The sequence below is a fragment of the Indicator indicator genome, chromosome 2, assembly GCF_027791375.1.
Source record: "Indicator indicator isolate 239-I01 chromosome 2, UM_Iind_1.1, whole genome shotgun sequence".
Classification (NCBI taxonomy): domain Eukaryota; kingdom Metazoa; phylum Chordata; class Aves; order Piciformes; family Indicatoridae; genus Indicator; species Indicator indicator.
Genome location: NC_072011.1, coordinates 61,690,702 through 61,711,460, shown reverse-complemented (window position 1 = coordinate 61,711,460; position 20,759 = coordinate 61,690,702). Strand labels below are relative to the sequence as shown.

The 20,759-nt window shown below is 48.7% G+C and overlaps 1 protein-coding gene across 1 annotated transcript in view; it reads left to right on the top strand.

Annotated features, from left to right (window-relative positions):
* The window catches only part of LOC128980647 (calpain-14-like), a 35,500-nt gene extending 15,300 nt beyond the window's left edge, over window positions 1-20,200 (top strand). Inside the window, exons 9-20 of the mRNA XM_054399107.1 lie at window positions 56-219; window positions 1,280-1,452; window positions 5,617-5,822; window positions 6,342-6,378; window positions 7,526-7,588; window positions 10,254-10,311; window positions 14,263-14,327; window positions 14,733-14,801; window positions 14,925-15,003; window positions 17,158-17,274; window positions 18,708-18,763; window positions 20,174-20,200. Coding sequence (XP_054255082.1) covers window positions 56-219; window positions 1,280-1,452; window positions 5,617-5,822; window positions 6,342-6,378; window positions 7,526-7,588; window positions 10,254-10,311; window positions 14,263-14,327; window positions 14,733-14,801; window positions 14,925-15,003; window positions 17,158-17,274; window positions 18,708-18,763; window positions 20,174-20,200 — 1,114 coding nt within the window. The remainder of the gene's footprint in view (window positions 1-55; window positions 220-1,279; window positions 1,453-5,616; window positions 5,823-6,341; window positions 6,379-7,525; window positions 7,589-10,253; window positions 10,312-14,262; window positions 14,328-14,732; window positions 14,802-14,924; window positions 15,004-17,157; window positions 17,275-18,707; window positions 18,764-20,173) is intronic.
* Window positions 20,201-20,759: the final 559 nt, after the last annotated feature.

Here is a 20,759-nt window from a genome sequence, read left to right as displayed (position 1 = left end):
CCATCTGGACCAAACTAAATTGCTGACAAGATGTCTCTTGGCACTCTTTCTTCAGGATGTCTCTGCGAGATTTCCAGATTCACTTTGTAGATCTGGTGATCTGTAAGTTAACCCCAGACTTGATGAGCCAGGAAGATGGGAAGAAGTGGATGTACTCCCTGAAGAGGGGGAGATGGGTTAAAGGAAGTACAGCAGGAGGAAGCCTGGGATGCTGTAATGGTGAGAGATGTTCTTTTTGGGTGACTCTGGGGTGACACTGACTGCTGACTCAGTTGCCAGCACCTTAAGCCTGTTAGCACAAAACTGACCACAGAAACATGTTCTTCCTGCTTCACCCTCTACACAAACATCAGAAAATAAGCAGCTGAAGGACTTTGAGCCAGTGGGACTTGGCTCTTCTCAGTGGTGGCCAGTGACAGGACAAGAGGCAACACGTACAAACTAGAACACAGGAGCTTTCACTTGATCTTAAAGACAAAATTCTTTCCTGTGAGGGTGTCAGAGCCCTGACCAGGCTGCCCAGAGAGGTTGTGGAGTCTCCTTCAGTGGTGACTTTCAAAACCCACCTGGTTGCCACCATGGGCAATGCAATCTGGGTGACCTCCATGATCTCCAGAGGTCCCTTCCAACCCAGACCATTCTGTGATGCTGCTATCAGTCACAAACACAGGGCAGTCAGCTGGTTATGGCATGAAATGAGCCGCAGGATCCTAGGGTCAATTGCCAGTGCTGAACTTCTTTGGAGCATTAAGCTTGTCTGTAAAAATTTGGCTCCTCAGCACCTTCAGGGAGTGGTATTTTAACTGAAGTGAATGGGAAATGCAGAGGCACTGCCTGGAAGCAAAGCAGGTGGTGTCTGAAGTCAGCTAGGCCGTACACTGGAGGTGCTAGAGGAACAGAGAGACATTTCTAAACAAAATGAGTCCTCGCTTGCAGGTGAATGGTAGCATAGTTCCCTCTTCCTGGGCCTTCCTCCCGTCATACACAGTGGTTGCACTGCTAAGTTTGTAAACTGCACCCCAAGAACAAAACCCTGTGGAGTCTGGAGATCCAGACAAGCTGTGACCTGTTCAGTCAGATGGCAGACGTCTCCCTCTCTGGAGGCATTCAGTGATCTTCTCTAGGTGATGCTGCTCTGGCAGGGGGGGGTTGGACTGGATGAGCTTTCGAGGTCCCTTCTAACCCCTAACATTCTGTGATTCAGGCATCATGTGGGAAGGTAGAAACCAATTTTAAGGTGGAAAAATGATGTCAAAATGTTTTTTCCTCTTTTGCTAAGGCACCTTTTGGATGAATCCTCAGTACTGGCTGAATGTTTTACCAGCTGAAGACAGTAAGAGAAGCCTGGGTTCCTGCAACGTGGTTATATCCCTGATGCAGAAACACAGCAGCAAACACCGCAACCGAGCTCCTCACCTCTTCATTGGCTTCTCACTCTACAAGGTGTGGAGAATTGCTTTGTCTTTCTTGCTTTCCCTGAACAGGGACACTTCCAGCCCCAGTAAATTGTAGAGCTTTGCAGACCAAGAGTTTTGTTGGGGTTATGTATCCTGGGCTGTATCAGTGTGACCAAGGGGGCAAGTGAGGTGATCTTCCCCTTCTACTCTGATCTGGTGAGACCCCCACCTGGAGTACTGTGTCCAGTTCTGGGGCCCACAGCACTAGAAGGACATAGAACTGCTGGAGGGGGTCCAGAGGAGGGCCATGAAGATGATCAGAGGGCTGGAGAACCTCTGCTGTGGGGACAGGCTGAGAGAGTTGGAGCTGTTCAGCCTGGAAAAGAGAAGCCTTTGGGGGGAGCAGCCTTCCAGTACCTGAAGAGGCTACAGGAGAACTGGGGACTTTTTACAAGGGCTTGTAGTGATAGGACCAGAGGAAATAGATTGAAGCTGGAAGACAGCAGATTCAGAGTGGAGATTAGGAAGTAGTCCAGTGAGGATGGTGAGACTGGAACAGGTTGCCAAGGGAGGTTCTGGATGCCCCTTTCCTGGAGGTGTGCAAGGCCAGGTTGGATGAGGCCTTGAACAAGGTGGGTCCAGTGGAAAGTGTCCCTGCCCATGGCAGGGGGTGTTGGAACCAGACAGTCTTGAAGGTCTCTTCCAACCCAAACCACTCTGATTTATTGTGCACAGGGTAATCAGTGCTGTTTTCTCCTTGCCTGTGCCCAGCCTCCTCAGGCACAAGGGCTAGGTTTACCCAGGCTCTGTGCCCCCCTTGCTGCTTCCTTGGCACACTGTGTGACAGCCTGCAGAGTGCTGGCAAATGCCTCTTGCTTCAGAGCACACTGTACTGTACTTTGCCCTCTCTGAGAGTAAGTCCAAGAGCTTGGAGAAGGTTGTGGGATCATAGAATGGTTTGGGTTGCAAGGGGCCTCTAAAGGACATCTAGTCTAACCCCCTCTGCAGCAATCAGGGACATCCTCAACTAGATCAGGTGGCCCAGAGACATGTTAAGCCTGACCTTGAATATCTCCAGGATGCCAGGAGTCCTTTGGGGAGAGAGGTGACCTTGGATTACGTTGAACCATGATAAAGTTGTGCTTGAGAGATGTTCCTGGCGTGACCAGGCAGCTGCTCGTGTGGATACTGCTAGTTCCCTGTATATCCAGGGTGGAGTGGATATCACTAGGAGTGAGAGTTTGCCCCTCTCAGTTCTCTGCTTATCTGAGTGCCTTGTAGACCTACTTTCCTCCCTTTAAGAGCCACAACTGTTATTGCTGCTGTGGCTTTGCACAGTTTTGGGGAGACAGCTGTGGGGAAGGGCTTTCAGGTGGAGAGAGTGAGGTTTCTGAAGGCAGAACACCCAGGTGGATCTATGTAGCTGTTTCTCAGCAAGGAGGTGGCTATGTTGGCTGAGACTCAGAGGGCCCTGTCTGACAGATGCTCTGCTTCTTTCCTTCCTGCAGGTGGACCTACAGGTGAGTGCCTTGTCACCACTTCTGGCTGTTTGCTGGGGGACATGAGCTAGTGTCCCTGTGATGACAACACTGGAGATGTGAGTGCCTTTGTTCCTTGGCTGCCAGTTGGTAACAGAGTGTTTTGTGAGGCTCCACAGTAAGTCACTGTTAATGCAGAGCTATCCACTGACTCTTGGGAAAAGCAGCCATATCAGGAGGGCTCAGTGGCCTTAAAAGGAGGTATTAGTTGTCCAGCTTTCTGCCTTCAGAGGTATTAGAAGTGGCATCAGTGTTTATCCAAACAGCATTTTCTTCCTGCCCCAGTTCTTGGCCATGTCTAAGCTGGATTCACTGCAGCTCAGAGGAGAACCAGAGCTTTACTTCTGCTGTGTCTCAGTCTTGAGACGAGGTGGGAACAGAGCTCTTTGTCCCATGCAATTCAGAGGTTTCTCAGGGAGCTCAGGTTCCTTCCTAGCTGGGGATGCTCTGGAGCTGATGCTCCAAGTGCTTCAGCTTCATCAGGCCAGCTGTATTTGTAGCATTTTCTTTAGCCAGGAGCTTTTGGGACCTGAAAGTTGAGTATTCTAAGTTAAAGCCTGGTAAAAGTCCCAATTTTGGGGAGCTTTTTAAAACAGGGAAAAGTTTAGCTGCTTGTATCTTAAAAGGGCATTTCTTCCACTCTGTTACTGCTCAGAACACTTCTTAAAGGAGAGTGACTTTGAATTTGGGCTGGCAAAGAACTAGTTTGGCTGCATGGTCAGGGCAGCACAGTTATCTTGCCAGTTACTGCATGGTAACCAGCAGGTAAGATGTCACTCCTGCCTGACTTCAGTGTTTTGGATGCCATCTGGGTTGGAAGTAAGTTAAACTTCCTGGCAGAGGGGATCTGAGTGTGGCCCTAGCACACTGCTGTGCTGCACCCCAGGGGGAATGGTGGCAGCCAGGACTTCAATTTCAGGTTTGTAGCAGTTGCCAAGATCGATAGAGAGAGGTGGTGAGCCCAGAGGGTATAAGGTATTGGAACTGCAGCCAGCAAAGCATTGACTGGAATATAAAAACCTTGGAATTTAACATAAGGGGCATGAGAAGAAGTAACCCTCAACCCTTCAGAAGAAAGATGGCTCTATTAATATGAAAAATATTGGCAAAGGAAGAGAAATAGCATCGCTGCTACGAGGCTGTGGACTGAAATGGCTAAATGTTTGGAGGAGCAGCCAAGATCAGAAGGTGACAGGGGTTTTAGCTAGCAAGGTTATTTATTTGGCTTCTGTACTGGGCACTCTGGCATTAACAATTAGTTCAGTGTTGCCTGGATCAAGACTTTATCCATCTTTCTATTGGAGAAAAGTGCCTGCAGAGCAAAACATCTGTAAGAGCTAAGAGTGCCAGGCAGATGAAGGATGCATGGATGGAGTCAGGGCTAGGGATTGGGTTGCTTCTGCTGTATGCTTGGGTCACAAGTGCTCTGGAAAACCCTTCTGCTACCAGATCCCAACTGCAAAGGACAAGGTGGGGACAAGCTGGCCGTCCAGTATCTGAAGGGGGCCTACAAGAAAGCTGGGGAGGGACTTTTTTAGGCTATCAGGTAGTGATAGGACTGGGGGGAATGGAATGAAGCTGGAGGTGGGGAGATTCAGGCTGGATGTGAGGAAGAAGTTCTTCACCATGAGAGTGGTGAGAGCCTGGAATGGGTTGTCCAGGGAGGTGGTTGAGGCCCCATCCTTGGAGGTGTTTAAGGCCAGGCTGGATGAGGCTCTGGCCAGCCTGATCTAGTGTGAGGTGTCCCTGCCCATGGCAGGGGGGATGGAACTGGATGATCCTTGAGGTCCCTTCCAACCCTGACTGATTCTATGCCAAAGTGCAGGGTACCCAGGGGGTAGGAGAGGTGTTCTGGCTAGTGAAGAGCAGCCTCTAGGGCAGTTCCTGCCTGCAGCTGTTTCTGCCAGAGTGGGAATGACTTTTGCAGTAGCCACTCTGGGAGGAGTCCCTTCTCCTGCTGCTGTTTCTTGCAAGCACTGTTAATTGTTGGCCAAGCTGCAGGAAGCCCTGCTCTTTGCCTTGCAATTATTGGGCAGGGCTGGAGCATAGTGAGAACCATCCTGTCTTGGAAGGAGACTGAGTCCTTTGGGCTCTGCTACTTGCTTGTGCTGAGGTGTTGTGGCAGTTTGAGGCTGATACCTAGAAAATTTTCCACAAATCTTGAGTAGAAAGTGGTAGAATGTAAATAAATAGCTACTGGATGTAAAAGGGAAAATAATGATAAGGTCTAAATGATCCCATTGGTCTGAAAGCTAACATCAAGTTAGCTGTGTAAACTAACTCTTGCTCTTTTTGGTTTCTTCACTCTAGCTGGTTGCTTCTGACCTTGGCTGCATTTCTTTGTTGTGGCTAAGTGCTAACAGCTATTCTCTGCTCTTCTCTATTTCTTGTCCCATGTACAGGGGGGAAGGAGGATGAAGAGGAGGAAGCTGTTGGTAACCCCCTGGTTTTGTCCAGGGGGGGTTCTGGTGTTGTTTATAAATTGTAAACACCCATAAATATTGTATATTTGGTACATATTCATTGGATTCCATATTTCTAGATTGTAGTTGTGCTTGTAAATAGAACTTCATTTGCTTCCAGCTGAGCTGGTCTGGCAATTTCATGTTGTGGGGGTCATTTCAAGCCACCCCAGGTGTGCAAGCAGGCAGAAGAGGTTTCTCTTTTCTTTCTTCCCTTACCAGTACCAAGAAAGCAACAGAAAGCTCCCCCCAGCTTTCTTCACCCGACGCCAGCCCAACAGACCCCAGGTCTTCCTTGATGAAAGGGAAGTGACTCAGGACTTCCACCTGGAGCCTGGTGTCTATGTGATTGTCCCATCCACCCTGGAGCCTCAGCAGGAGTCTGAATTCATCCTGAGGGTCTTCTCCAGGAAGCATGTTCTCCGGTGAGATGCTGCTGCCCCCTGCCTGCACACCGAGTTCTTTGGAGTGGTCTGTCCTTGCTGATCTGATAGGGGCAGCACAAAGAACTCAGTCTGCAAAAAGCAGCACAGGCTCTTTTGGGAGAGGCTGGCTGTGAGTTTCTCCCACCTTAGGGTTCTCAGTGGCTAAACTACTGCTTTTGGGCTTAACCTTTCAAGAAGTGTGGAACTAAGCCCACACAAGGGATCCTTGCAGCAATGCTCCTGTTTGAGAACAGCCTTTCTAATGCACCATCGAGCCTGCCAGCAGCTCTTCTGGTGCTGCTAGGGCTGTTGGGCAAAAATTGTGCTTTGGAGAAGTCAAATGCCAGCAGTCCCTGGGAAGCTGTGTAGATGTGGGGGATTCTTCCCTTACTCTAGGGGGAAAAAAATGGGCTGAAGGAGTGAGTTGGGGCCCCCTCTGGGGATGGGGGATACGTCCTTGGAGACAAACACAAAACCCTGGCATATGTCCTGAATGTATCTGCTTTTCTGTACCTGCAGGGAAATGGGTGGGAACAGCAGTTTCACCCTCTCTAAGGTGAGTATGAGGGGAGTGAGATGTTGGATTTTGCCTGTTGCTCTGCCCCACAGAGAGGCTGAGTGAGAGTGTGAGTGGTTGTGTTGCAGCACCTCTGAAAGGGCAGCTCAGGTTTACATCCAGATCCTTAGACCATGTGGACAGATGCAGGCAGATGTGGGGGACTACCAACATTTTGAAAGCCTTTATTAGTTGCCTTTTTGCAAACTTATTTTGGGGACACCATCTTACTTGCTCTGCAGTCTTTAATGTTCATGGCTTTTTGAAGGCTCCTAGTCCATTCTTGCACTTCTCCCTTCTCCTTTCATGCCTTGAGAGTTTTGAAGACCTGATTCATAGAATGGGTCGGGTTGGAAGGGGCCTTAAAGATCATCCAGTTCCAACCCCCCCTGCCATGGGCAGGAACACCTCCCACTACATTAGGTTGCTCAAGGCCTCATCCAACCTGGCCTCAACCAGCCTCCAGGGAGAGGGCATCCACAACCTCCCCGAGCAACCAGTTCCCAGGTTCCAGTGTCTCACCACTCCCACTGTCAAGAATTTCTTCCTAATCTCCAGTCTAAATCTGCCTTCCTCAAGCTTCAATCCATTCCCTCTTGTCTTATCACTGGAAGCCCTTGTAAAAAGTCCCTCCCCAGCCTTCTTGCAGGCCCTTTTTAGGTACTGGAAGGCTGCTCTGGGACCAGTACTGTTCCCATGCAAGAGGTCTGGAGGTTATTTTCAGAATAACTGAGCTCAGTGACAGTGCATACACACCTGCAACTTGTGCCAGGGAGTTTATGGCATAATCTATTTCCCTGGCATCAACAGGGCCATTCCTTCTTTCATCTCCTCTATCTTCCTGTATGAAGGAGGACAGAGCTCCTTTCTCTCTCTTCTTGGCATGGAGTGAGCTCATCCTTTGTTGTTGTAGAGCTTGGGGGGTGTGGGTGGGGCAATGTTTCTCCCCACTGAGTGCTATCAGAGTATTTGGAACTGTGTCAGCAGTGGGTTGCATGAGTGATGTAGCAGTGATTGCAGTGGTGGGGAGAACATGAAAGGACGGAGTGCAGCTCTGGGAAAGCAGCTTTAGTAGCTCTCTCTTGGATGATGACTATTTTTGTCTCTTGAGTTAACGTCTTCTTTCTTTTTTCTTAATATCTTACAGGAAATTGTTGATAGGTATGAAGGCAAGATTTGGGAGGACTTCTTCACAAAGTATTTTGAACAGGTAAGTGTGTGAGCTGCCAGAGCAGACTGCTCCAGATCTGTGGTGGAGCTCTGTAGAAATAAAAGCATATTCAAGGGAAGGGTGGGGAACAGAGAAGGGGCTACAGGAGGTTGAGCTCTGTGTACAGTGCTGGTTCCACACAGCAGATGTGACTGTGAAGCTTAGAAACAGCTTAGCATTGAAACAGGAATCCTTCTCTGCACAGCAGGGTGTGAATGGCTGGAACTGAATCATAGAATTGTTAGAGTTGGAAGGGACCTCAAGGATCATCCAGTTCCAACCCTCCTGCCATGGGTAGGGACATCTCACACTAGGTCTAGTTGCCACATCCAGCCTGCCCTTAAAAACCTCCAGGGATGAGGCTTCTATCACCTCCCTAGAGCAACCTGTTCCAGTGTCTCACCACCCTCATGGTGCACAACTTCTTCCTAACATTCAATCTGAATCCACATGCTTCTAGTTTTGTTGCATTTCCCTTAGTTCTATCACTACCTGACACCCTAAAAAGTCTCTCCCCAGCTTTATTTTAGCCCCCTTCAGATCCTGAAAGGCCACAATAAGGTCTCCTTGGAGCCTTCTCCAGACTGAGCAGCCCCAACTTAATGCCACAGGGCTTTGTGGATGTGACAGTGCCAAGAGGCTCCAAAGGTGTTAGCCAAGTGATGTGCAGCAGGTCCATAAACAAATACCAAAGGACTAGGCAGGGTTGTACCCTCTAAGATCCCTTTTCCAACAGGTGTGGGTGCCAGGGAAGCAGGAGACTGCAGAAGCTGACCAGGCTCATGTGCTCTCTTGAAATTGTTAATTCCTGGGGAATTAACAATTCCCCAGTTGGGGACAAATTGGTGGGCAGTGTGGATCCATCCTGCCCTTTCAGGAAATAGTGACACTTTTCTTGTACATCCTTCAGCACTGTTTGATGAAGGCAGCAAGCTGGCTTTGAGAGGGGAAGTAGGTATCAGGTGTACCATCACCTCCCTTTTCACCTTCTAGTTTTCCCAGCAAAATATGATCCTTGTGAAAGATTGTTTTTAATGACCTCTCTGGCTTGATTTGAGATGGAGTTGACCTTCAGGGATCCCACTGACTATGGAGAGGGATGCAAGTGAAAACTGGGCTCTCTGCCTGTGCCTCTGTGTGCTCAGCCCTGTCTGGGCCACAAGGTTGTGTGCTCCTCACCACTGGGACATGTGCTCTGCTCTCTACAAGGTGATGTGAGGGGATTTTCCCATTCTGCTCTGCTCTCCTGAGACCCTATCTGGAGTACTGCATCCAGTTCTGGTGCCCCCAACGTATGAAGGACATGGAACTGCTGAAGTGGGTCCAGAGGAGGGCCACAAAAATGATGAGAGGGCTGGAGCACCTCCCCTATGGGGGAACGGGCTGGGGAAGCTGGGGCTGTTCAGCTGGAAGAAGAGAAGGCTCCAGGAAGACCTTAGAGCAGCCTTCTAGTACCTGAAGAGGGCTACAAGAAAGCTGGGGAGGGACTTTTTACAAGGGCTGGTAGTGATAAGATGAGAAGGAATGGACTGAAGCTTGAGGAGGGCAGATTTAGACTGGAGATTAGGAAGAAACTCTTTCTAGTGAGGGTGGTGAGACACTGGAACAGGTTGCCCAGGGAGGTTGTGGATGCCCCCTCCCTGGAGGTGCTCATGGCCAGGCTGGATGAGGCCTTAAGCAACCTGATCCAGTGGGAGATGTCCTTGCCCATGGCAGTGGGGGTTGGAACTGGTTGATCTTTAATGTCCTTTCCAACCCAAACCATTCTATGGATCTAAGTGTTCCACCCCTCACAACAGGAGGCTGCTGTTATTTGGTAGCAAACCTTGTATTTGGCAAACAGCCTCTGACAAAACCACATTTGCCCTTTTGATAGCAATACTTGGGCAGAAGCTGTCACTAAAAAAACAAGCCATGTTCCTTTTTTTGGCACTTGTTTACGATTTTGCTTTTGAGAATGCTGTGGCTTTCAGATGTGCTACAAATTGCCCCACGTTGTGAGGTCCTTGTCCTTTGCTGTCAGGAGGTCCTCACCTTTGCACACAGGTGAGCAGTGCTGCTGTTCCTTAAATCAGAACCCTGGCATGCCTGGATGGTCTGAAAGCAGGTTTTTAGTTTTGAAGAGTGGCATTTAAAAAACAAGCAAGCAAACAAACCTCCAAAGAAATGTCACAGTTTCTATAACAAAAAGAAAAAACCCACCTGTGAACTTCAGCTATAATAAGGAGGAGGGGAACTCTCTGCTTTGAAAAGCCTGGAGAGGAAGTATTCTGAAATTTGTCTGTTTGTTTGTTTGTAAATGATAAAAAGGGAAATATTTGAAGTATTTGAAGCAGATCTCTTGGCAGTGTGCTTGATGGAGCAGAAGGCACCAGGGCTGAAAGGTTAACAGTCTGGATTCTCACTCAGTGTAAATCTGCACTACCACCCTGAGCTCTGTGTTAAGTCCTTAGAACCTAGCCCAGAGCAGACTGCAGTTCCTGCAAGCTGAGAATCTTGACATATTCAAAGGGAGTCTTTCCTATTGATTTTTACACTGGCTGGAGTGGGGCCAGAAAAGCAGAGAACGAAGATGGGACATGCCAGGAAAACAAAAGAGGGAAAAAAGTGATTTGATACATAAAAAAAAAAAGAAAAATAATAAAAATTCTCTTCCATATCACAGAATCCTGAAATAAATTCTGTTCAGCTCCAGAGGATCCTGAATAATATATCTTGGAGAAGTAAGTGCTGAGAAATAATGTTTCTGTAAAACAAACCCTCTTAGAGAAAAATCTCAGCTCCCCTATCTGTTTCTTGAATTCTGGGATGAGAAACTGGCTTGAATCTGACCCAAGTGACTCCTCTGATGCCATCTTAGATTTCCAGAGAGGATTTGCAGGGCTCTGACTCAGCATGGCAGAAATTTTACAAGCAAATCTAATTCAGCTTGCATTTCAACAGGTGAAAGAATGAGAGGAAAGAGCAAGTATAGATACTGTGTATGGATGGAGACTCTGAATTTGACCTCCAAATCCAGCTTGACCTTAGCCTTGATTGTGAAACTATATCTCACTTCAGCCCCATTTCATAACCAGTAGAAAGTGTAGGAAGTTGTCCTGGTCTGTTCTGTGGGCAATTCTGTGAAGGAAAAGGACCTTGTCTTTATCTTAGATTCTTGCCTCCTGTTCCTATTTAACCCTCTCTGAATGCATAGAGCTGCTCCTCTGTTTGTACTTGAGAGACAGGATGGAGGTACAGGGAGCCTGTGTAACTTATGCTTCTGAGAACCAAGTGAGCCTTGAGGTTCTCTCTCTTGTGAGAATTCTGACATCCACTCTGCCAGTTGCAGCCCAGAGCATTCCACAAGCTCATTGCATCCTGTGTTGAATCAAAAGAAGTGTGGCCAGCAGATGGAGAGAGGGGATTCTGCCTCTGGGACACCTCACCTGCAGTACTGTGTCCAGCTCTGGGGCCCCCAACACATGAGAGACATGGACCTGCTGGAGTGGGTCCAGAGGAGGGCCACAAAGATGATAGAGGGCTGGAGCACCTCTGCTATGAAGACAGGCTGAAAGAATTGGGGCTGCTCAGCCTGGAGAAGAGGCTGAATAGGTAGACCTTAGAGCTACATTTCAATATCCAAAGAGGGCCTACAGGAAGGCTGGGGAGGGACTGTTCAGAAGGGCTTGCAGTGATAGGACAAGGGGCAGTGGTTTGGAACTAGAACAGGGCAGATTTAGGTTTAGATCAGGAGGAGGTTCTGCACAGTGAGGGTGGTCAAATACTGGAACAGGTTGCCCAAGGATATGGTTGAGGCCCTGTCCAGACATTTAATTTCAGACTGGCTCTGGGCCGCCTGATCTAGTTGGAGATGTCCCTGCTGACTGCAGGGGTGTAGGACAAGATGACCTTTGAGGGTCCCCTCCAACCCAATGCAACCTGTGAATGTGTGAATGATTTGGTCTCGAGTTCTAAATAATGCTACCTGGGCAGCAGTAAGGCTTTGGGGTGGCTGTTTTCTCTCAGCACCAACAGTGAAGTTGCAGATATAATCGTGGTGAATTCAGTTTGCCTTCCCAGTTTCTCCACTGGTACCAACAGGTGTGCAGCACAGTTGGACTTGGTGATCCTGAGGGTCTTTTCCAACCTGAATGTTTCTGTGAGAAGAGGCTGCTCAGCCATCGTAGGCAACAAAGACAACAAACAAAAGACTGATGTGGTGCTGTTTGCACTTAAGCTGAATTTGAGGTTGCTCTCTTTTCCCTCACTACAAAAAGGACATGGAGGGGCTGGAGCCAGTTAGGCTGGTGAAGGGTCTGGAGCACATGGCCTATGAGAAGAGTCTGAGGGAGCTGGGGGTGTTCAGTGTGGAGAAGAGGAGGCTGAGGGAGACCTCATTGCTCTCTACAGCTACCTGAAGGGAGGCTGGAGTGCAGAGGGGGCAGCCTCTGCTCCTTGGTGGCAAGAAACAGGACCAGAGGAAATGGTTTCAGGCTGGATGCTAGGAAATATTTCTTCCCAGAGAGGGTTCTCAAACGCTGGAATGGTCTGCCCAGGGCAGTGGTGGAGTCACCATGCCTGGAGATGTTTAAGCATTGTGTGGGCCTGGAGCTTAGGGATGTGGTTTAGTGTTAACCCTTCAGTGCTGGGTTGAGGGTTGTACTGGATGACCTTCAAGGTCTCTTCCAACCAGATGTATTCTGTGGTTCTGTGAAAGGTGGACAAGGATGGGCTATTGTCTTTGCAGTGTGACCCACCAGGCAGTCAAACCTGTCAGGAGATTCTGTTGAACAGAGAGTGTTTGTTTTACATAAGTGATCAGTCTGAAGACAAAACGTTCCAGTACTTGATTCCTGTTTACTGTAACAGGGCTGCTACCAGCATTAAACCACTTAGCTTTCTGCAGGGAAGGGATTGATGAGTTATGGTGCTGTGCCTTGCTCAGTGGAAGTCCACAGACAATCCATAACCATGATCTGCAGTGAGATTAGAGTCTATTGCTGTTACTCTTCCTGTAATTTATGCACGAACCAGGGCTGCTAAGCTTTGATGCAGCATCATGTTTTCAGTGATGCCTCTGCTTTTAATTATATTAACAGAGCTGGCAGGGTGTCTCTGAAAGAGGAAGAGAGATGCTTAGCACAAGATCAATTAATCTGTAGCGCAGCTCCCCAAAGCTCTTTGGGTCAAGTGACTTTGCTCAAGGTCATGCAGTAAATCCTGCTTGGGATTACATCTTTGGGATGTCCTTTTCCTTCCATTTTCTCTAATAGCTGGAGATACTGCACCATATTTCATTCCCTATTACATGCCTGCAGGGAGCTCATATTGGATTTTCTAAGACTGGTAGAATCCATCCCGTTGCCTCATATTTTTATCATCATAAATGATAGATCATCTTGAGTGGGTGTAAAGTTTCAGAATGGCTTTGGGGGCCTGAGCCCTCTCAAGTCAGAAACAATTTTCACAGAATTGTCAGAGGTGGAAGGGAATTCAAGGATCATCTAGTTCCAACCCTCCTGCCACAGGCAGGGACATCTCACACTAGATCAGAGCCACATCCAGCCTGGCCTTAAAGGCTTCCAGGGATGAGGCATCTACCACCTCCCTGGGTGACCTGTCCCAGTGTCTCACTACCCTCATGGGCAAGAACTTCTTCCTAACATCCAATCTGAATCTACTAATTTCTAGTTTTGCTCTATTCCCCCTAGTCTTATCACTACCCAACACTCTCAAAAGTCCCTCCCCAGCTTTCTTGTAGCCCCCTTCAGATACTGGAAGGCCACAATAAGGTCCGCTTGGAGCCTTCTCTTCTCCAAACTGAACAGCCCCAACTCACTCAGTCTGCTCTTATAGGAGAGGAGCTCCAGCCCTCTGATCATCCTCGTGGCCCTCCTCTGGACCCCCTCCAGCAGTTCCATGTCCTTCTTGTGCTGGGGGCTCCAGAACTGGACACAGTACTCCAGCTGGGGTATCACAAGAACAGTGTAAAGGGGGAAAATCACCTCCCTCAACCTGCTGAGACACCTGTGAGAGCCCATTGTTCTGAGACTCCTCAAAAATATCTTCTGGGTTGGGATGCTTGGTTGGTTATTGTTGCTATTTGGGAGGATTTTTTGGTTTGGTTGGGTTTTTGTTGTATTGTTTTTTAGGTGGGTGATTTGTGGGGTTTTTGTTTGTTTGGATTGATTTTTACTTGGTGGTGGTGGTGTGAGGTTTTTTGGTGGGTTGGGTCTTTTGTTTTCCTTTTAGTGGGGTTTTTTATACTGTTTGGGCTTTGGGGTTTTTGGTTTCTGGGTCTGTGGATTTTTTTGTTTGTGGGAATTTTGGTTGTGGGAGTTCTGTGAGAGTTGTTTTTGTTTGGGGAACTTGTTTGGGGTTTTAGTGTTTGGGATTTTAGTGCTTTTTTTGTTTGTTTGGATGGGTTTGTTTGGGGTTTTGTTTGGGGTTTTTTTGGTTTTTGGGGTTTTTTGTTTGAGGCTTTGTCTGGAGTTTTTTGTTTGGGGTCTTGTTGTTTGGGCTTGTTTAGTTTTGTTTGGGGTTTTGGGCTTTCTGTTTTGTTTGGATTTTTGGCTGTTTGCTGGGTGGGGTTTTTTGTTTGTTGGCTTTGGATTATTTTGGTGTTGGGCTTGTTTGTTTGTTGGGGTTTTTGTTCATTTATTTCTTTATTTGTTTGTTTTTTCTCTCTCCAGATTTCCAGAGTTTTCATCTGAGTTTCAGCCTGGATGCCTGCCAGGGTATCTTGGCACTTCTGGATGTATCCTTGGCATGAGTGATACTCCTGACTTGTACAATACTTCACTGGAGCAGTATTTCTTACTGCAAGCTGGGTGTTACTGTGATTTCTTTACCACCAGGGTATGGCCCTGCTTCTTGAACTTCTCACCCTCCATAATAACAGTTCAGCTGTGACAGAATGGAATTGGTTTGGGAAAAGGTTGATTCCTGCTGCCTTTGGAATCAGCAGCCAGGTTTCCCCTGGCTTGGTGGGAGGAGGATCAAGCCTAGAGAGAGGCTTGTGGGCTAAGAAGTCATTACCCTCATCTTACAACTGTGTGAATGTCAGAATGGCTATGATTTTTTGGTCTGTTTGGGTTTTTCTATGTACTGGGTGCTCTCCAGCATTTAACTGAGATGGTCTGACCTTAATTCTCCGTCATAGCTGAACGCAACTGGCACACTAAGTATCCAGGAATTCAGAGTCCTATGGAAGAGGCTGCTTTTTTATTTGGTATAACACTGATTTCTCTGCCCCCTTGCAATGTCTCACTGCTCACAATGCCTTTGGAGTCATCTGTTCTTTTTTTTTTTTGAGAAGGCTCTTTTGTTTATTTTTTTTCTCTCCACTCCCCAGGAAGTCTTCCAAAAAAAAGACACCAGTAGATCAGGAAAGCTTGACCTTATGGAACTGCATGCAGCTGTACAGGAGACAGGTGAGCCCATGGCACATCTTGGCATCCTCTTCCTCATAAAGGATAGAAAAAGCCTAGGGCTGGATAACATCTTAAAAAATGGGTCTCTGTCAGAAGCAGTGTGATCAGCAGGATCACAGGAAGTGATTCTCCCTCTCTATTCTGTTCTCATGAGAGTAGTGTATACTGTAATCTGGAGTACTGTGTCCAGTTCTGGTGCCCCCAGTTTAAGGAGGACATGGATCTGTTGGAAAGGGTCCAGAAGAGGCCACAAAGATGATCAGATGGCTGGAGAAGCCTCCCCTATAGGCTGAAGGAGTTGGGGCTGTTCAGCCTGGAGAAGAGAAGGCTCCAGGGACACTTAGTAACAGACTTCCAGTACCTCAAGCGGGCCTACGAGAAAGCTGGGGAGGGACTTTTGATATGGGCTTGTAGTGATAGGATGAGGTAGAATGGATTGAAGCTGGAAGAGGGGAGTTTTAGACTGGAGATTAGGAAGAAATTCTTTCCAGTGAGGGTAGTGAGACACTGGAACAGACTTCCCAGGGAAGCTGTGGATTTCTTCCTCCCTGGAGGTGTTCAAGGCCGGGTTGGGTGAGACCTTGAGCAATCTGGTCTAGTGGAAGATGTCCCTGCCCGTGGCAGGGGCTTGGAACTGGGTGATCTTTAAGGTCCCTCCCAGCCCAAACCATTCTATGAGTTGAAGGTAGAGCCCAGGAGGAGTGGAAGACATCATAGGCTGCATGGTCTTTGCCATCTCTGCTTTCCTTTTTGTCTGAGTAAACACATCTGAAAATTCTTTTGCTGTAGTATGGGCTGCTTGACCTTTGCCCTCGTGTGGTCTCACACTGATAGTTGTGTGAAGCAGAAGTGTCTGTCTGGTTTAGAGCCAGTTCTTAAATCCCTTCCTGCTTGTTGCTAAGTTAATTTTAAAAGATGTGTGGGGATATGCAGGAGGCCAGATTATGCTCATATCGAATGGCTGCTTCTGCTGAAGACAACAGCTCAGGGACTGAGCCTGGACGTGTTGGACTTGCACAGAGGCAATACTGCTGCCTCACCTCACTAATGGAACGTCTTCCACCTCTAGATCAAGCTTCAGACAGCACTTAGGGTCCCATATACTGGACCAAGCTCTGTTGCTGTTACTGGGCTTTGAGCAGGGTGTGCTGCTCAGTCTTGTAACTTCTTTTGTACATTAACAGCTAGACTGTCACTCCTCTGTCTGGTGTGTGCTTCACCCAGTTTATCTGAGTCATGGAGAGCACAGTGAGAAACCCAGGCAGGCCTCTGCTAAATCAAACTGAAATCACACAAAATGCCAAGTTGGAAGGGACCCCAAGGATCATCTGGTCCAACCTCAGGCCATAAATAGAAAATACTTTTATTCTTCCTTCCTGACATCGGGACAGATGCTTTCTGTATGAGCTTCCCCTGGATTTCCTATTTCATGTCCTTTCCTACCCTCCCATGAACTAGCAGCCTTCCAGTACCTGAAGGGGGCCTACAGGAAGGATGGAGAGAGACTGTTTACAAAGGCCTGCAGTGATAGGATGAGGGGCAATGGCTTCAAAACTAGAGAAGAGCAGATTTGGATTGGATGTTAGGAGCAAGTTCTGCACCATGAAGGTGGTGGAACACTGCAACAGGTTGCCCAGGGACATGGTTGGGGCCCCATCCCTGGAGATATTCAAGGTGAGGCTCTACAGGGCTCTGGGCAACCTGATCTAGTTGAGGATGCTCCTGCTGACTGAAAAGGGGATTGGAATAGATGACCTTCAGAGGCCCCTTCCGAATCAGACCATTCTAAGATTCTGTTACTATAGCTCTCAAACACAGCTCCTGCCATTACCCTCAAACCCCATGAACAAAGGATGCCCATTTGTATTTTCTGCCATCTCTGACTGGATTGTGAGTCTAGGGGAGCCCATCTGAACCCTTGTCAGTTTGGACAAGGTATCTCCCCATAGTGGTCTGTTTTGGGCTTGGTAATATCTGATTGTCTTAGGGGGGAGGTTTGGAAGCCAAGCTGTTGGAGAAGGGCTGAAGCCCACTCCGTTCTGCATGCTCACAGCTGTGTGCACACCTGTAGATGTGCACATCCAGCTGTTTACAGCTGGGAGTTGCCATCTCATTCTGGTTTCCCTTTTTTTATTTTTCCTTTTTATTTTGAAGGCATTTCACTCAGCAATGAAGTCTGCAATTTGATGGCCATCAGATACGGTGACCCTGACTTAAAGATCAGCTTCGAGAGCTTTGTGTGCTTCATGCTTCGAGTGGAGATCATGGGAGGTGAGGCTGGTGGTCCATGGCTAGGCAGGCAAGGCTGGGCTGCCCAGATAAGCCCTGCTCCTTTTGATGCAGCTCAGCTGGCAGTGGCAAGGACAAAATTAGAAGGATTTGGGTTCTCAGTAGACCAACAGTGATCAGTTTGAAGCAAGGGACAGGAAGTTCCAGCAGAACATGAGGAAAACATTCTTTGCTGTGAGGGTGCTGGAGCACAGGACCAGGCTGCCCAGAAAGGTTGTGGAGTCTCCTTCTCTGGAGGCTTTCAAGACCTATCTGGATACATTCATGTGGGACCTGCCTTGGCAGAGGGGTTAGACTTGATGCCTGGAGGTCCCTTCCAACCCCTGCCATTCAATGATTCAATGACAGACAGAAAGTCAAGCTTGCTCTCTCTACCTTTTCACCATTCACTTTCTACAGACATCAAGGCTGTGCCTGAGTGCTGTGGCTCCCTGTAGTTTTGCCAGCAGCCTTCTGCAGGAGGCAGGCAGGCAAATTACAGATGGAGGCTGCTCATTTTCCAAGGGGAAGAGAGCTTTGTAGTATACCTTTGGTGGGACTTCACCTGTGATGGTGAGACAGCTGATACTTGGTCTGTAAGCTCATGCTGAGATGTCTCAGAACAGTAGTAGGTGAGGTTGGGGCTGCCTGCATTTCCGGTTTCACAGCTGGGTGAACAGGCAGTCCCACGCCTGGCTTGATTCAGCTGCTCTCTCTGTTCCAGCTTTCAGGGACCTATCCAGAAAGAAGACAGAGAAGCTCACATGCCCTTGTGAACAGCCTCCAAGCCCTGGATCACAGAATCACAGGATGTTAGGGGTTGGAAGGGACCTCTGGAGATCTTTGAATCCAATCCCACTGCCAGAGCAGGACCATAGAATGTAGTGCAGGCCACACAGGAACATGTCCAGATGGGGCTGGAAAGTCTCCAGAGAAGGAGACTCCACAACCTCTCTGGGCAGCCTGTTCCAGTGCTCTGTGACCCTCACAATGAAGAAGTTCCTCCTCATGTTGAGGTGGAACTTCCTGTGCTGTAGTTTCTATCCACTGCCCCTTGTCCTATCCCAGGGTGCAAGTGAGCAGAGCCTGTCCCCTCCCTCTTGACCCCCAGCCCTCAGATATTTATAAACATTTCTTAAATCCCCTCTCAGTCTTCTCTCCTCCAGACTAACCAGCCCCAGGGCTCTCAGCCTCTCCTCACAGGGCAGTGCTCCAGTCCCTTCATCATTGTGGTAGCTCTCTGCTGGACTCTCTCCAGCAGATCAGTCTTGAACTGGGGAGCCCAGAACTGGATGCAGTATTCCAGGTGTGGCCTCAGGAGGGCAGAGTAGAGGGGGAGGAGAACCTCCCTCTGTTTGTTTTCTGAGGCAGTGTGCCTTGGCTGGTGCTGATCTCTTGGCTCTCAGTTAATGCTCCTTGTGTCTGTTCTTCCGCAGAGGCCTTTCGCAACTTAACGCAAGATGGCAAAGGGATTTACCTGCGGGAGTCTGAGGTAAAGCCCAGTGCCTGCCTCTTAGGTTCAGGCTCCTTCATTGCAGGTTTTGTTATAGAATCATAGAATCAAGAAGGTTGGAAGAGACCTCAAAGATCATCGAGTCCAACCTGTCACCCTACACTTCATGCCTATCTAAACCATGGCACCAAGTGCCACGTCCAATCCCCTCTTGAACACCTCCAGGGATGGTGACTCCACCACCTCCCTGGGCAGCACATTCCAATGGCCAACCACTCTCTCTGTGAAGAACTTTCTCCTCACCTCCAGCCTTAAACCTCCCCTGGCGCAGCTTGAGACTGTGTCCTCTTGTTCTGGTGCTGGTTGCCTGGGAGAAGAGACCAAACCCCTCCTGGCTACAACCTCCCTTCAGGTAGTTGTAGACAGCAATGAGGTCTCCCCTGAGCCTCCTCTTCTCCAGGCTAAACACCCCCAGCTCCCTCAGCCTCTCCTCACAGGGCTTGTGCTCAAGGCCTCTCACCAGCCTCATTGCCCTTCTCTGGACATGCTCCAACAATTCAACAATTGTAGCATTACAGAGGGGTCTTGACCTGGTTGCTTAAAGGATAGGTTAGAAATGGCAAGGAGCATCAGGCTTCTAAACCACAGAATCACAGAATTGGTTTGGTTGGAAAAGACCTCTAAGATCACTGAGTCCAACCATCAACCCAACACCACCACAGCCATTAAAGCATGTCCCCAAGTGCCATCTCCACAGGTTTCTGGAACACCTCCAGGGATGGTGACTCCACCACCTCCCTGGGCAGCCTGTTCCAATCCCTGACCACTCTTGCAGCGAAGACGTTTTTCCTAATCTCCAACCTAAACCTCCCCTGGCACAATTTCAGGCCATTTCCTCTTGTTCTGTCAACTGATACTAAGAAGAAGAGACCATCTCCCACCTCACTCCAGCCTCCTTTCAGGGAATTGTAGAGAGCAATGAGGTCTCCCCTCAGCCTTCTCTTCTCCACACTAAACAACCCCAGCTCCCTCAGCTTCTCCTCACCAGCCCTGTTCTCCAGACCCTTCACCAGCTGTGTTGCACTTCTCTGGACCCTCTCCAGCCCCTCAATGTCCTTTGAGTGAGGGGCCCAAAAATGAACCCAGTACTGTAGGTGTGGCTTCATCAGTGCTGAGTACAGGGAGACAATCACTTCCCTGGTCCTGCTGGCCACACTATTCTTGATCCAGGCCAGGATGCTGGTGGCCTTCTTGGTCACCTGAGCACACTGCTGGCTCCTGTTCAGCCAGCTGTCAACCAGCACCCCCAGGTCCTTCTGCTTTATTACAGCTTCAGCTCCTTCTGGAGACACAATATCTCCAGGTCTTCCTAGTCCAATTCAGTTGTGAGTATTGCAGAGCCCCTACAGGGATGAATGAGCTCACCCCTTGTTCCCCATTGTTTTACAGTGGATGATGATGACTCTATATTCCTGAAGCAATGCTGTAGAGGAGGGGACAACCAGGCCCATACAAGGGTGAGGAAGGCTTCTTTGTACCAACTTTCTGCACACCCTGAACTCTCAGGGCTGAGCCTACCTGCAACCTGCCTTGTACAAAAGGTCTTCCCCTCGAGCAGACTGGACCTAAGAACCACACACTTAGTGAACTGACGTTTTGCTACTGAACATATTTATTCTGAGTCCTGTTTCACTTCAGACAACCCTTCTGAGAAGAGACTGCTGGATGCCAACTGCTCTGAGTGCACAGTGTGACAGCATGGAGCAGAGCAGCTGAGCTGTTGGGGTCACCTGCTTAATGCTGAGGGCACACATTGTGGTGATGCTCAGTCTTGAGCATGGAGAGAAACTGCCCCTGCCTTGACTGACTGCCCTGACACCTCACAGAGGAAATCTCCATTCTGTAGCTGCTTGGCCCATGGTAAAGGGCAGGAGTCTGTGTGCCTGTGGGGAAGCAGGGATGGGGACTCTGAATAAACCCTCTTCCCTAGCCATGACTTGGAAAGGTGACTTGCAAGCATGCAAACCATCTCTTT